This window comes from Telmatherina bonti (assembly GCF_933228915.1).
Source record: "Telmatherina bonti genome assembly, chromosome: 16".
In the NCBI taxonomy this organism is placed as follows: Eukaryota; Metazoa; Chordata; class Actinopteri; order Atheriniformes; family Telmatherinidae; genus Telmatherina; species Telmatherina bonti.
The window spans coordinates 13589160-13605885 of NC_136614.1; the positions used below are offsets into that span (position 1 = coordinate 13589160).

The window sequence follows — 16726 nt, forward strand, 5'->3', positions numbered from 1 at the left end:
GACATGTTAGCGGTGTGTGTCCACCGCGTGTGTGTGTCAGATGTCTGCACAGCTGTGCTGAGAGGATTAACAATATCTTGCAAACATAATTTAGCCTTCAGTGATTAAAAGGTGAAATAGCATGTGTGTGTGATAGAACACAGATATTTATACTAATTGTCTGTCTGTTTTAATTAGGGTTTCACTGCTTAATTAAAGCTTGAAAGGAAAATAGATATGTGTGTATGTGTGTTAAGCATTGCTTTCACTTTGTTTTAGGGGTATAAATGTGTCCGTCTAGTAAAGTATTTGATTTGTGGGTGAACACCTGACAAAGACAAGTCTATGCGATGTCCCATGAAGCAGTAAAATGACTGGTGTTTGTGTGTATGTGTGTGTGTTAATAGATTCTACAAGGCCAAAATTGATCTGTGGATCAGGGGGTCAATCCAGCAATAGATCTATTTTAAATCTCTTCTGACATTTGGTTTAGCATGACCAGTGGTAGAAGATAAAAAAAAAGAGCTACAGCCCATTTCAGAGTCTTCCACGGCACCCAGAGGCTTCTGCTCTGTGTTTTCAGAAGTTGTGTCATGCCGATCCGTTTTTATTTTGCTCCCTGTGAAGTGGTGCCACTGCGCTGTGTTCACTGTCAACTTTCATTTCATTTCATGGTGATAAAAGTGGGGTAAATGTGTCCTCAAGTCATTTAGCACCCTGCGATTTTGAAGTGTTGTCGCTTTGATAAAATTATAGTTTCTTCTTTTTTTTCTTTTGAAAAGCCTTGATGTGTGATGACAGGCAAGCAGCTACTGCAGGTTTGCAGTTTTGTGAATTTTTGATGTTCTCGCCAAGTGGTTTGTGTGGTTACGTCTTGTCTAGAGCGCTCCCAAAGTTTTTCTCTCAAGTTTCTTTCATTGATTGCTTTCAAATCTACATCGAGAGTTTGTGTCAACACGCAATGCTTTATCCTAACCATCATCATGGGTATCAATGGGGAAGTCACTTGATGCACTGAGAAGTGCCTTTCTCCATATCTCTAATGTATTAATTAATTTTCTAAACCGCTTAATCCAATTCAGGGTCGCAGGGAAGCTGGAGCCTATCCCAGCTGGCTTTGGGCGACAGGCAGGGTACACCCTGGACAGCTCGCCAGTCCATCGCAGGGCCACACAGAGACAAACAACCACTCATGCTCACTCCTATTGGCAATTTAGAGTAACCAATTAACCTAACATGCATGTCTTTGTACAGTGGGAGGAAGCCGGAGTACCCGGAGAGAACCCACGCATACACAGGGAGAACATGCAAACTCCACACAGAAAGGCCACTGACCAAACCATGCCCCATCCAAGGATCAAACCAACGACCTTCTTGCTGTGAGGCCACAGTGCTAACCACTATGCCAACGTGCAGCGTACCGTACTTCTCCATGCAGTTTTATAAATATTCTATAAATATTTTTCATTCACTTATTTGACCTGATTTGAACTGAAGACACACCCCCAGGTTGAAAAGTCTGATTTTAACAAGGAGGGACTTTCACACCAGCAGATTACTGAAGCTGAAGGCCTAAAATCAATTCCTCTCATCCTGCTCAGTGTACATGCTGCAACATAAGAAACTCAGGTATTCTCCGGTACCAGGAATAAAATATCTGTAATAGATCTAAATGAACACTTTCATACAGTGTCTGTTCAAGTTGACTTTGATTTGACAACAGTTTTTTTCTTTAGATTCATGGGTGAGGATGATGGTATACTAGTAAATTTTATTTTATTTTATTTTTTTTTATACAATATTTATATTATGTCAAAACAGAAAACATTTCTTTTTCCAAATATGATAAAATAAAGAAAAAGAAAAATGTGATTAGAAACAATAAAGCATCAGTACATACATACACACACATTTTATATATATACATAATATCTCTCTCTCTCTCGCTCTCTCTCTCTCTCTCTCTCTCTCTCTCTCTCTCTCTCTCTCTCTATATATATATATATATATATATATATATATATATATATATATATATACATAATCAATATATATATATATATATATATATATATATGTATATATAAATATATATATATATAATATATGTGTGTATATATATATATATATATATATATGTGAGAATTAATTCTTCCCATGTTCACAGCAATTTTAAATTCCCCCTACTGAAAATGTCTTTAAAGGGCATAATGCAGCAGCATGCATGACCACCTAATGAGAAGCATAAGCTTTGTCAGATTTTTTGGTCATATTCCTTCCTTGAGTCTTTGTAGAATAATCATACATTTAATGAGCTGGAACGATATAATTATGAAATTGGCGCAGCCATTATTCCGCTGAGGTATTGAAATAAGATAAATCCTAGTAAAGTGTAATATTCTTGCACATCTCAAGTCACTTGACATTTTTCATCCCCTTTCAGTAAATCCTCTCACCATGTTAAAAGGGCAATTAGACAGATGGGGTCAGTGAGCACAGTTAAGATTCCCCCACCTCCCCTTTGTGATTCCTCTCTCTTCTTTTTCTCCTCGTTTCATCAAACAAGCCATGCGTCCATAAAAGTTTGCTTGTAGAAACTTGCTCCCGTAGCTGTGCCACAAACTGCAGTGCTGTAAACTGTGATTGTGATCCTGTTAGCGTAGAAAGGGTGAAAATTGACTCGCTCTGATCAATAAAATATATCAGAGTTTAAAGATATATTGGATCTCCTGGGCTCATTGAGTCTCACAATCCATTATAGATCACAACTTTCACAGGCTGAAAAATCTGTGGAGAAACAAGGCCGCTGATTGTAATGGGCCACTATTAGCATCACAGATGAGCCCTTTCTGATTATCTGGCTGCATTCAGGCTAAGCTTTGCGGCTTGAGTCGCAGCATTTAATCAAGTTGGTTGCTAATGTTTGGAAGGGAGAATCCTACAAAAAGAGTGTTCAAGGTCAGAAAAGTTGGCAAATGCTTGTGTAACTTTAAATGCCAAATATTAGACTTTCAACTCTGTTGTACAGACAATCACATTAGAAAGTAGCCAAGTCTGCACACATGAGCACGTGTACTTTCCAAAGGATTTGGTTTATTAGTCCCCTCCCTGAGCCATAACCTTATCGTGGTGGAGGGGTTTGTGTGTCCTGAAGATCCAAGCAGCCATGTTGTCAGGGGTTTTATGCCCCTGGTAGGGTCACCCATGTCAAACAGGTGTCTAGGGGAGGGACCAGACCAAGTACAGCTCACAGAAACTCTATGATGACGACAAACATGGGTATAAATGTTCCTTTGCCCAGACATGGGTTACCGGGGCCCCCCTCTGGAGCCAGGCCTGGATGTGGGGCATGAGAGCGAGCGTATGGTGGCTGGGCCTTTGCTCATGGGGCCCGGTTCGGCTCAGCCCGAAAGGGTTACATGGATCCATGGACAACGTCATGGATTGTCCAAACGAACACCATGTTCGAACATAAGACTGTCCATATGTACACCTGGCATCAGGACCAAAATTATTGCCAATATTGATGTAATTCATGGTCATACTTCACTAAGAAATTAGATAACAGTTCGCAGACGCTTTTCTTCAAAACGACATCATAGATAAGTGCTAGTCAGACAAGTGCAGGTTAGTTGGACGCAGGTGCTGCCATGATATGATAGAGGCTGTGCTATTAATTTATTTTTTGGTTCCCTTCCCGGTCTGCAATAATTCCTTTGTTAAATACACACTACAGAACTTTTCCCATTTTCCCAGTCACGAGCCCCCTATCAATGGCTAATTTGGCATCCATCTTGCATCCTACCTAACCTGTCAGACTCTTGTTTTGTCCCTTTCTCTCTTAATCTTCTTGCGTTTCTTTGCTAAATCAGCGATGTTGCTTGTCCAAAATGTGCAATACCATGGAGTTAAACGTCACGTAGTGTCCCGCATGTAAAAGTTGGACAGTACGGTTTCTCAGCCTTGGGATGCTGCTGCACCACAGCAGCTCTAGAAATGCACATGATAGAAGCCACTGTGTCATCGAACAAGTCAGGTTTGCAAAGTTTTAGAGTAAAAAAAGTTACGTAATGCATCTTTAAAAAACGAGAAATGATTTAATCATGAAATATTTTTTTCGAAGTGAAATTGCAGCATTCTGCTGCAAAGAAAATCCCCTCATTATCGCACAATTTCTGGCCTTTGCTCATTCGCACTCACTGAACAAAAGCTGTGTACTCTTCCACCTGCTCAGATGTCCATTATTCACGTATTGTTTTGCTTCCACAGCTTGTTAACACAGCAGTCCAAGAAATTTATTATTATTTTTGCATTTGGAATATTTAAAAAGATTGATGAATTTAAATCAGCACATAGCACTTCATGAAGACATGTTGCAGTCCAAAGACATTGTACTTTAGGATTCTTTGAAAAACAAATAATGAAAACTATTTCATCAAAAATGTTATTTAATTGTATAAAAGAGCCTAGACAAGGCACGTTATTTACATAGTACAATTCCACAACAGGGTGACTCAAAGTGCTTTACAGAGACAATAAAATATTGGAAAATAAAAAGCATAATTTCAAATTAAAACAAGAAAGCAAGGAAAAGAAAATAACATCCAATGAAAGTGATTAAAATCATGATCAGTTCCAGTGTTAAAGAAATGTGCAAACGTGCTCACACTTTGGACCTCGTGTACAAATACAGGCTGAATATTTGCATTTCCATTTGGATATAAACTGTGCTGGCCTGGTGACTTATTAAACCTTCCTCTATTTCCTGGGTTTTAGCGAGCCTACGGAGGCTCTAGCTCGGCAAAAGAGTCAAAGTCTTGATTAAAAACGGGGGAATACGCACATCATTTCCTCTCCTGACACTGACGATGCTTTAAACAATTCACTGGTTTCTAATTTGCTCTAAAACAAATGTCCGTGTTACAGATCACTGGGGTGCGTCTCATCCTCGCTTTTAAGTAATCAAAGCGCTGCTCTGTGTTTTGACAGTGTAATGATACAGACACGGAGGTAATGGCTCTCGTAAAACTCCTGCCTCTCTGAAAGCACTTTGTTTTTCATTAAATTCTATTCATTCACATCTCCGCTTCCCTTTCAGTCCTCTTGCCTTGATTTCACTTTGGTTTCTGCTCTTTTTACCGTTTTTTTTTTTTTTTTTTTTTTTTTTTCCCCATCCTCCTCCTCTCTTCTGGCTTCACCGCGTGTTTTTGCTTCATTTCTTAACCTGATTTTGTTGAATCTTTTTTTCCTTTTTTTTCAGCTTTCCTGGGTTTTCTTTGCTTTTACTTTACTGCCCACTTCGTATTACGTCTCTGCTTTTTCTTCTTTCCTTGTTTTTTCCTTTTTCTCCATTTTTTTCCTCAGCGGAAAGATGAAAGTATGAACCTAACGTAACACATATCGCAGTAATTCAATGAAGATCGGTTATTGAGCGCCAAGCATCCTGCTTTCCTTTACGGTCACAGCCGCCCGACTTCATTCTCATCCAGCTTTAGTTGGATTTCACTTGATGCATTTGCAGATGTCCTTTAAAAAGCAAAGCACATTTTTCACCTCTAGCTCTGTGGTCACCGCACCATTTGGCAGAGTGAGGTAATTCATTTATAATGAATGGTATTCATCACTTTGCGTGCACTGACTCCCTCATTTCAGAAAGGATCGATACTGCGTTAAGACATCACCACCTTCTGCTACTGGCTGACAAGAAACCATGCAGATTGGAGCTGGTTGGAAAACATTCAGAGAAGCGGTCTCATGCTTTTGTCAAACCACGTCAAATTGAAATAATATTTGATCTAAATTCAAACAATCAGATCTCTGAAAAAGTGTTTTGGTGGGCTTGTGTCGCCTCATTTTGTTGATAACGCATCAGTGTCTCAATTTGCCGGCTTGTAATCAGTAACTCACCTCATTGGTTGAGAGAACAGAGTCTTCATCCAGGCTGAGAACAGCATCGGTGGCGATGACGTTGTGAGGAAAAAAACGACTGCTCATCGTCTGCAGAGAAATGGAGATGCAGTACATCATCAGTATAGGTAATATATCCAAAGTATCGCTGTGTTATCAGCAAAATGTATCAAGCAAAGTAAGTCGGAGCTGCTTGAAAGGTGAAAGAACTTCCTTTTTTGCTTATTTAAGGGAGCATTTTAAATGCATATAATTGGCAGAAAGGCATGAAAAAAAAAAATCAAAATAAAACGAACAAATGTGTTTGTTTCATTTCCAACTGTGTCTGTCGATCAATGAACTCACTTAATGGGTTTTCTGTGGCTCTTTATCAATTCAGTGCTTAACAGAAAATATAGTCGACCGTGATTCATTAGGCTAAAGATGGCTGCTGCTGAAGATATTGACTGGTAATTAAAGAGTGAATTATTCGGCCGTTGTGTGGGGAACAAACCACAACACTTGCTTGGATAAAAGTAAAAGAAATCAAACAAAACTTTGAAAAAATTTTTCTGGAAAATGGCCAAAATTTAGGATGAGAACAGGTTGTTATTCTGGAGATGCCATGGAGAACGCTGTACCGCCTGCAGCATCCTCCAGTTGGTTTAGCAGTGGGCCAGTGATGGTCTGGGGAGGCATACCCAGAGGTACTCTGACTGGCAGTGGACCGGGCTGACCGATCATCAGACCATATACCGCTGCAATGGGAACTGGGTTCCTTCTGATAAATGATAAAGCTCTAACTCATGTGGCTGGAGTGTGTCAGCAGTTCCTGCATGACGAAGGCATTAACGCTGTTGACTGACTTTCCCGCTCACAGGAGTTTGATCCAACCTAAAACTGGGTACGGTGGCCGACAGATGTTAGGATAAAAACACTTTCACACTCACAGCACAAGTGCTGAGATGCCATCAGTAAATCTGTCCCTGTTGGCGCCATTATTTCTGTGTGACCACATACAGACCTCTTTAATGTATTTATAGTATAGTTTACTTTTTATTAGCGGGATAGTCCAGGCTTTTGGTAAGTTCTTAAAGGTAATAATGAAAACGTAACATCTGATGATGTTCCCGTGCTGCTTTAGAAGGGACTCTTTCACGGCAGGGATGTTTTTTTGTTCCAACACCTGGTCTCCAGGCAGCAATTTTCATCCAAGAGACAGACAACAGTAACCAGAGCAGAGGTACTGCTGTGAAGTTTAAACAAAGGCAGAGACAGAAACTACATCAAGGTACGTATTATTTCTTTATGCATTCATTTTTTTACATTTTCGCTTTATCTTGTCTGATATAAAAATATTGTCGGATTTAGAAAGACTCATATAAGCATCGTAAAACCATGATAAAGTCTGAGCAAAGCTGTTGCGAAAGTGAAAATGCAGCGTTTTCTTCTTGCAGTTGTTTTCCCACATGCAGCGTGTTTTTGTATGTGAATCGTGTTTTCACCTGTCGGCCACAATATCTGGGAAATCACGTCTCGTTCCATCACAACTGTCACCAAAGACTGTCCAGGGACCGAACAGGTGCCCTGATCCAGGTCTGGAAGGAGGTTCTCCAGGATAAGATCATCTCATGAGGAGCATGCCCAGATGTTGTAAGGAGTACAAACAGGAACATGGAGGCCACAACAACAACTGAACCACATTTAAAATGGTTTTTATGAACTTCTACAGAACTTGGGTCAGCCTGTGATCTGACCTTTCCACTTTTATTTTGAGAATGATTCCAGATCCAGACCTCCATGGGTTAACGATGATCATTTCCATTGATCGTTATTGAGTTATTTTGCTCTCGTTACACCATGAAATGCATGAAGCGTTTCTCCTGAATTATTTCATTCATCAAGATCTAATGCTACGTTCACACTACAGGCTGAAGTGACTTAAATCCGGTGTTTTTGCCCCGATGCGACCTGGAACCGATCTTTTCCTAACAGTCTGAACGACACAGATCTGATATTTTCAAATGCGACCCAGGCCGCTTGGATATGTGGTCCTAAATCCGATATGTGTCTCATCTTTTGCCATGCGACTTCAGTCTGAACGGTCAGGTTGCATTAATCCGACCGACGCGTCATTGACACGCGACAAACGTCATTATTCTGCGTTTGTTTTGTTTTAACTCTTTATCGGTAAATGCGCTCACATCACTCTCCCATCAATCCTGACTGCGACTCCGTACCCAAACGTTTCTCTCTACAGTTGTTGCTGCCACAGCTCCACAAAAGGCCTCGACCAAAACTTTTACTTTCCTCTTCCGTAAACGTCTCCTGAAAACGAACCCATTCACAATGTTGTGGCAACTGTTGGACAAAACTTTTGACTTTTATTTAACTTTTACAGTTGGACAAAACTTTTGACTTTTATTTAACTTTTACGGTTGGACAAAACTTTTAACTTTTATTTAACTTTTACGGTTGGACAAAACTTTTAACTTTTATTTAACTTTTACGGTTGGACAAAACTTTTAACTTTTATTTAACTTTTACGGTTGGACAAAACTTTTGACTTTTATTTAACTTTTACGGTTGGACAAAACTTTTGACTTTTATTTAACTTTTACGGTTGGACAAAACTTTTAACTTTTATTTAACTTTTACGGTTGGACAAAACTTTTGACTTTTATTTAACTTTTACGGTTGGACAAAACTTTTAACTTTTATTTAACTTTTACGGTTGGACAAAACTTTTGACTTTTATTTAACTTTTACGGTTGGACAAAACTTTTAACTTTTATTTAACTTTTACGGTTGGACAAAACTTTTAACTTTTATTTAACTTTTACGGTTGGACAAAACTTTTAACTTTGATTTAACTTTTACGGTTGGACGAAACTTTTAACTTTTATTTAACTTTTACGGTTGGACAAAACTTTTGACTTTTATTTAACTTTTACGGTTGGACAAAACTTTTGACTTTTATTTAACTTTTACGGTTGGACAAAACTTTTAACTTTGATTTAACTTTTACGGTTGGACAAAACTTTTAACTTTTATTTAACTTTTACGGTTGGACGAAACTTTTAAAATTTCAAATGCTCTGCTGCCATCTATATTTACTTCTGCAAACACAAATGCGTCACACGCACGCTCACTGCACGTCGCTGTGTCTTCTACGAATGCAGGACGCTTCTGGTGCGCATGAGGTTCATACAGGAGATCGCATACAAGTCGCATTTGATCGGAAATGGGAACAGACTTTCAAAAAATTTGGATTTCACAAAAACATCTGATATGAGCAGCGAGCCCTGAAGTGTGAATCTAGCTTAAGATGTGTTGTTTAAGTGTTCCTTATACTTTGTGAGCCATGCGTTATATTGAGCCTGTAAAAACTTTCTGGAGGTGTTGAAATGAGATCATTGTAAACAAATGTAAAGAACTTAAACAACAAAAAGAAAGTTCATGTTTAAGAGTTAATGCTGGTCATTTGAATTCATGCCAGACAACTATATTGCTTAAAAAGAGAGAAAAGGGAAGCGTGCCACCCAAAAAAACGCTTTAGGCATCAACACAGTACAGATGCATTACACCTGCTGCTGATATGTTTGTCTCAGTTCTGCACCAGGAAATTAAATCCTAAAGCAAACTAAATTATTCTGTAATGCAGATGTAACTTTTGCAGCTCACACCTGCCAAGTTCACAGGTTACAAACAACTTTTATAATTGACCAACGCGGCAATGAAAGTAGTATTAAGTTGGCACAGATTTCTGCCCTTGGTATCTAGCTAAGTGGCCAACACCTGAATACATTGTTAGAGCTGGATCCAGAGAGAAAGAGATCAAGATAGAGAGAGACAGAGAGAGAGAGAGAGAGAGAGAGAGAGAGAGAGAGAGAGAGAGAGAGAGAGAGAGAGAGAGAGAGAGAGAGAGAAGCTATTTAAATGATCTTATCATTGATTCCTAATAAGTCTTTTCTGATTGATTTGAAACTTTATCTCCCTTAGTTTTAACATGTGTCCAGAACTAAAGAGAAGTTCATTGATTGTCGGGAAAATGAATGATCCGTTTCCCTGCAGGTGATCAGTGATCAGGCGAAGGTGGTGCGCATGTGTTAACATTTGGACACATGAACTGACAACAAGCTGCTCTCTGAACTCCACATACATGCTGCTGTTAAAACAACTCAACTGCAAGAAGCACTTTGTGGACAAACTCCACATTTTACAAGTTTAGTTTCTTATGAGGATGTTTTATTCGTGTATTATTGAACTGGTTCTGAACCTTTTTATTTGTATGTTGGTTCTGGTTGCTTTACAAATAAAACAAAACAAATAAAAACAGGCTGGATTACTGTTTGGATGTGCTCTCATTATAACTTGTCGCTAACTTTTTCGAAAGCCATGTTTATGTTTGCGTTTTTCTCTGACACCATGTGACATATCTGATGAGATGATGAATCTCAGGTGTACCAAATAAAAGCTCTGTGTTCCTGCAAGCACATTTGGTTGACAGGAAGAAAGAGTACATGTGTGTGGTGCTTATGTTCATGTTGAACGCTGTGTGTATAAATTCTTCTTACAATTATAAGATAATGCAGGAGAAATGTGAACATATGTTTTTAATGAGTTTTTAACCCGTGTCTGTCTGAGCAATTATTTATTTATGTTTAATACGCACTGAGAGGTGGAAGAGTGAGTGTTTTAGTGTTTTAGTGTTTTATTGAGTCGCCAGACAATTTGAATTTCCCTTTTAGGGATGAATAAAGTCCTATCTATCTATTTATCTAATCACCTAAAATGTTCATGTGAAATAACTTCATATTCAGAGACTTTTAGGTGTTTTTTTATTGTCAGGCAGAAAGTACAGTTTGCCAAAATGTAAAACATATAAATAAATTCACAAGTGACTCACATGTTTGACACAATGTGCTTACATGTGAATCACATGTAAACTATATATTATTACAATCACGTATCATATATAATTTACATAAGATTTACGCAATCCTCACATGTGGATCACATGAAACCGTTCCAAAACCACACATCTGCCCAACATTCACATGTGCATATACATGTGTAATACATGTATAGTTATATTTCTAATCTCAGAAAAGCCAGTCACCTGCTCATTGGCCTCAGCTCTTAATGTGTTTATTATAAATTAACAACAGTGATGACAGGCTAAACTGTAACAGCAACCATGAACATCCATGATGTGAGTCCTTAACATCACTGACTCAACAGATTCCCATTAAAATCCGTCCATCTGCATTTTGACATGCAGTGATGGACGACATATCATCCAGATGCTTCTATTTTCTTTTCTATTTTTTGAACAGAAATAATCCTTAAACCTGAAAATGGTTAAACAGAAACATGAAACAGTTGAGTAAAAAAACAGCTGGTGCTGGCCTTTTAAACCTCATACTGGCAGAATCAAACAATGTGTCTGTGTGTGGTCGTCTGGACAGCTCCATCCTCACCATCCCCTCCCATCCTCTCCTGCCTCCCTCTGGCTGGTGTCAATGCTTTTTCTTTTGCCTCTGGACAGAGATTAGATCCCACTGAGACTTCTGGGAGACCAATGGTCTGGACCTTATCTTTATCGCTCTCTTTCCACTTATTTCATCTCTTCATATTTGCCGTGACTTCAGCTACTTCAAGGGGAGTCTTGGGAGATATCTGCTCTGCTTTAATGCTGCAGATAGATCTAGATGTCTGTAAATTCTAGTTTAAAGTCAAAGATCACAAAGCTATCTGCAGTAACACCATAAGCTGTTAACAGCCACTTTCCCTTATCATAAATATATTACTTGTCATCACTCACATGTGAAATTATATGTTGGCATTCCAAAAAAAAAGATCATCATTATTATCCTTCAGTGTGGAAGCAACACACATCTTACCTCATTCCCAGCATATTTATCTGATGTCCGGATGATACATGACAAGGTTCTTATTGTGTTTATAAACAGTCATCATTGGTACTTATGTCTGATTTTATAATCTTTCACAGATTAGTGTAGATAATTCAGCTCATGACACCTACAGATAATTCTAGTTTCTATGATTTAATGGTTCAGAAGGTAAAAGAAGTTAAATGTTATATTTCCAGACAATCACATCCTGTATGTAACACTAGTTCACATAACATTAGTACATGTTCAAAGTTCAGTTCCCAAAGATCCTAACTGAAACAGCTCATGTTCAAATGCCATCATTTGCAATTTACATGTAATTTCATAAAATCCCCAAAAGAGTCTCAAACCTTTTAATTTCTCTCTTTGTTTTGCATAAACTTCCCTGAGGGTTTATGAAGATAACATTACATGTAGTTTATATATATATATATATATATATATATATATACACAGACACACACGGGGGTATGGGTGTGTATATGTATATAGATGGAATTGGATAAGTATGTAGTATTCAGACATTGGGCGGTACACAGATATGTCAACCATGATGAGTAAAGGTGGTGATTAATAATAAAATGTAAACTTCTTTCCACTCCTTTTTCGAACTTCTTCACATAATGCAGTAACTTTGCAGGCAATAATGCAAAATTATTACTTTTTTTTTTTCCTGGAGTGTGCTTACATGTGTGTGAGGGATATTATTATATGCTGTGTGTTTGTAAATGAATACTTTGGTGTCCACAGACTTTATTTTTATTTTTTACACGCAGCAAATGTTTTCTGTACTGTAAAGCACTGGTTGCATGAAAAGCGTCTCATAAATAAAATTTTATGTGAATTTGAACAAAGAATAAACCAGCTGAACGCAAGTCTGCGCCGCTGACCTTCCTTTCATTCCAGTTTCAACATACGGTCCTGCCAACTTTGAACTTTTCAATTTAATGCTTTTTTGCTGTATTTTAAATGCAAAGCTCAGGAGTCACAATCAATGTTGAAGATTAACTTATCAATATGAAGCACAGTGTGTGTGATGAAGGTGACATATAGTCGAAATATTACCGGTGACAGTCGGGAGTCCACACATCACAAATCCCAGCATGTCCAACATGAGAAACCAGATGTTTATTTTAAGTCATATTACCACCAAGAGCAAACTGTTTAACAAACCATTTGCATCTCTGAACCCATAAAATAGACCAAATAGATGCTGAATATATTTCATAGTGGTTGAACTTAACAGTGGGACGATTCATACTGGAATCATGGGTCTGTTTTCCACTGTAGACCTGATTTACATGCATCTGTATTCCCTTGTTTGTGTTTTTGGATCCATTCATCAGAAACATAATCATCCACACCTCACTGATCCTTTATGATGGTAGGAGCGGTCTGAGAAAACTCTGCATTCTTTACATCATAGACAAATATAACCTTCAGCGTTGAACTGATCGTTTATAATAATATAAGTGTAAAATCGCTCCAAGATCCAGAACTTACAGTTTACCTGCTAGATATAAGCTCTTAGACAGAAGTTCATCTGCATGTAGGTTGTGGAAAGGAAAGAGCCGCAATGGGGAAAGAAAAAAAAGCAAGGAAATAAAGTCTGCTATGCAAAAACTACATGTTGAATTACTAAGGATGATTGATATTGGCATTTTTTTTGTTTTACTGATATTCAAAATATCAATTTTCTGATCCTGAAATCAACATACTCTGATATTCCTGTGGCAAGTTGTGACAAACAAACAAAAATATTGAGAAAATTGTGCATAACATCTCTTAGATTTTGTCATTTTGACTTAGAGGAGACGTAGCTGAAGAGTTTGATGTATGATATGAGCATATAATGTAAAAGTTGTGTCATTAGGGAAATGAAAATTAATATTAATTTCTGATATTGCATTTAATGTAGTAATGGCTGATAATATAGGATGATAATATTGGGCATAAATGAACTCAGTCGTTTTCTCTGCAAGAAATGAAAATGGACTGGGCAGAGAGTAACAAACAAACAAACAAACAAACAAACAAACAAACAGCTTAAGTTTTTATAGCAGATAAAAATGCCAAAACAAGGTCTGGAAAATTTTAAAAAGTCAGAAAATAATTCTGTTTTGTCTCCATTCAACTATGAATATATTTAGGCAGGAGTCAGACAAAGTTATTTAAAAGGCAAAATACAGAATAAATATATGGTGTAAACACAGCAATTCAAAGGGAGAAGTTCATGCCTTGGAAGTGGAAGGTCAGTCTTAAAAGTTAATCCTGATAAACAAATAAGCTTTGCGTTTTACTTTACAAGCTTTGAGAAAAACTTCATTGTATTGATGGGATCTGACTTGTTTTATTTGTTTCTAATCAAAGATTACAATCTCTGGATTATGCAAAAGTGATGAAGCCAAACAGAAAAAAATGTCATTTACAGATTATTTCTCAGATACTAACAAACAAACGTCCAAAAAGTGTGTTTTTATGATGGTACCTCACAATCATGTAACCCTTCTGTCATGATCTGGAGAGGGTGGATATTTCCACGCCCTCTCTCCATATACCAGCAGAGGGCTGCCTCTCAACAGACAACGTAGTATAGTAGAAATTTCATTTCACACCTTACTCATATTAATTTCATATACATTCATCTAATATGTTACTTTATATACCTAAATGAGACTTTCTACATTATTCTACTGCTTGTGTTAGAGCCTTCTCTCCTGGGACATTCCTGAAGCTGAGGTCCGGCAGACCCAGGCGTCTTCTAAGCAGAACACTTTGTCAACAACTAGCCTGCTTCTTCCTGATATAAAGTATGTGTGGTGCCCTTCGGGTCACAATGAACTAGTCATAAACCACGGTGATAGGGATTGTTTATTCAGAGGAATCTCAAGCTGCTACACATCTAGAAATAGACTGTCAGATGAGCGCTACCAGATAGTCTCTGGCTCCAGCCTTGGATAAGATCATCTATCTTATGTTCAAGCAAACACAGATTTATGACGACCATTAACGTTTTTTCTTCTTTAGCTTTAAAAGAGGTTCTCCTTCTCAGATCAGAACCCCTCCACAGCTCTGCCTGATCAACGGTTTCTCCAAAATGCAGTTTGTTTACATTCTGTTCATTTTTCCTTTCTGCTTCATAAACTTTAATCTTTTTAACGTCATCCAGACTCCTCATCCTTTGGCTTCTTGAGTTTTTCCTCAACAATAAACATCTCAGTGAATTAGATTCTTGACAGAAAGATAATGTTGCACCACTTATTCATTAGTAAAACTGTTAAAACAAGGTTATGGTTCATTTTAAGTCCTGATAATAAGAGTGTATTCAGAGTACCAGTTGAAGTCCTGGTGGTGAGTCAGTGTTTCTATCTTCTGACTTCAGTAAACTGGCAGTGTTGCATGACGGAGAGGGTAACAAGGTCTGTATATACAGTTTATAACTCATTCTGATGTAAAAAGTTATTTTCATTTTTCAGGGATATAATGTTAAAAACTCAGTTATGAATGCGACATAGTATTAATTAATCTACTTAGATCGTAAAATGTCTAAAAAAGAGAAATTATGATGTTGTTCTGGTAATTCTTATTACAAAGGAACAACAAAAGGAAAACATATCTCCTTCCTTTTGTAAAAAAACAAATGTGATCATTTATTGCAGTTTTTCACCTCTACAAACCTCATGACCTCAGGATCTCGCTTTGTACGTTCAAAATGAGGTGGGATTTGTTATACTTGGCTTTGTATGAAAACTACATAACAAATGAAGTTGATTGATTGAAACGGTGCAGACATGATAATTGACAACAAGTATCTGTGTTTCTACACGGCTATCAGACTGTACAAGATGAGGAACACCAGCGTTAGTTGAAGGAATGAGTTTCCTGCAGTGCTTTTCAACGTGGACATGTCAGTGCAGAGGGAAAGATCTCCACATCAGTTTCATCTTACAAGACCAGGATAGTGAAGGTTGGCTCCGTGCTGGGGACAGACCTACAACCACTCCATCTGATTGTTCAGAGAAAAATGCTGCACATCATAATTAATTGTTTTGAAATGAAAAAAGAAATCAAGAGCGGGATATTTTTAAAAAACAAAAACTGCTTAACCTCGTTGCAAATCAATTCCTAAAGAACTCTCCAGCTTTTCTATTAAATACGGCAGATTAGAGGATTGTGGACTTGTGTCAAGGTGGCTCTGGGTGTTCTTGGCATCCTCATCCTTTAGGTTTTGTTTTTCAGTTTTCTTTATCACAGGACATGTCCGGGATATGTCTCTGTGACTGGGTTGACTTACCCAGACCCTGGATGTCCTGATAAAAGACAGCTTGGAAACTGGTCGTCGATTCTGTAATTCAGCCCAGAGTTTTTGTCAGTGCAAGCTCAGATAACAGGGGTGGAGTTCATTTGTAGCATCTGACCAAACTGACGGACCAAAATGTCTTTGTTTATATGTAAACTTGTGATAGTTTACAAAATTCATGGCACAATATAAACAGACAGTAGGCTGATCACTCAGTTTCACTTCATAATGCTGCAGACATTTCAGGCAGAAGACTGAGGAGAGCTGATTGGTTGGGATGTGGTGCTTTTATACTCATTCATCTCTTATCCATAAGATAACCTCCAGAACATGTTAGCCATTCAGTGTAAGCTATAGGGCGGTGGCGATATGCTTTTGTCCCAATTTGATTTCGATTTTTTGGGTGCCGATTCTATTTAAACTGAGATTCTCACAATTTCTCGATATTGCTGATTTTTATAGAAACAAAAAATCAACAAAAAAAAATTGTACAAAACTGTTTTTTTTGCTCATCATTTTTCTTGATTTCAGTTAAGAAATAACAACACAGCAGCCAGGCCATCATTCTGCTGTTATGCCACCCAAGAAGACAAGTCAAAAAATCATAAAAACAATAAAAATGACAACAATTTTATACTGGATT

At 37.8% G+C, this 16726-nt stretch overlaps 1 protein-coding gene across 1 annotated transcript in view; it reads right to left on the reverse strand.

Moving 5' to 3' along the window:
• LOC306767443 (exostosin-1) overlaps positions 1-16726 on the reverse strand; it is a gene marked incomplete at both ends in the record, with an annotated part of 289239 nt that overhangs the window by 17541 nt on the left and 254972 nt on the right. The window contains one exon of the mRNA XM_079255451.1: positions 5887-5976. Coding sequence (XP_079111577.1) covers positions 5887-5976 — 90 coding nt within the window. The remainder of the gene's footprint in view (positions 1-5886; positions 5977-16726) is intronic.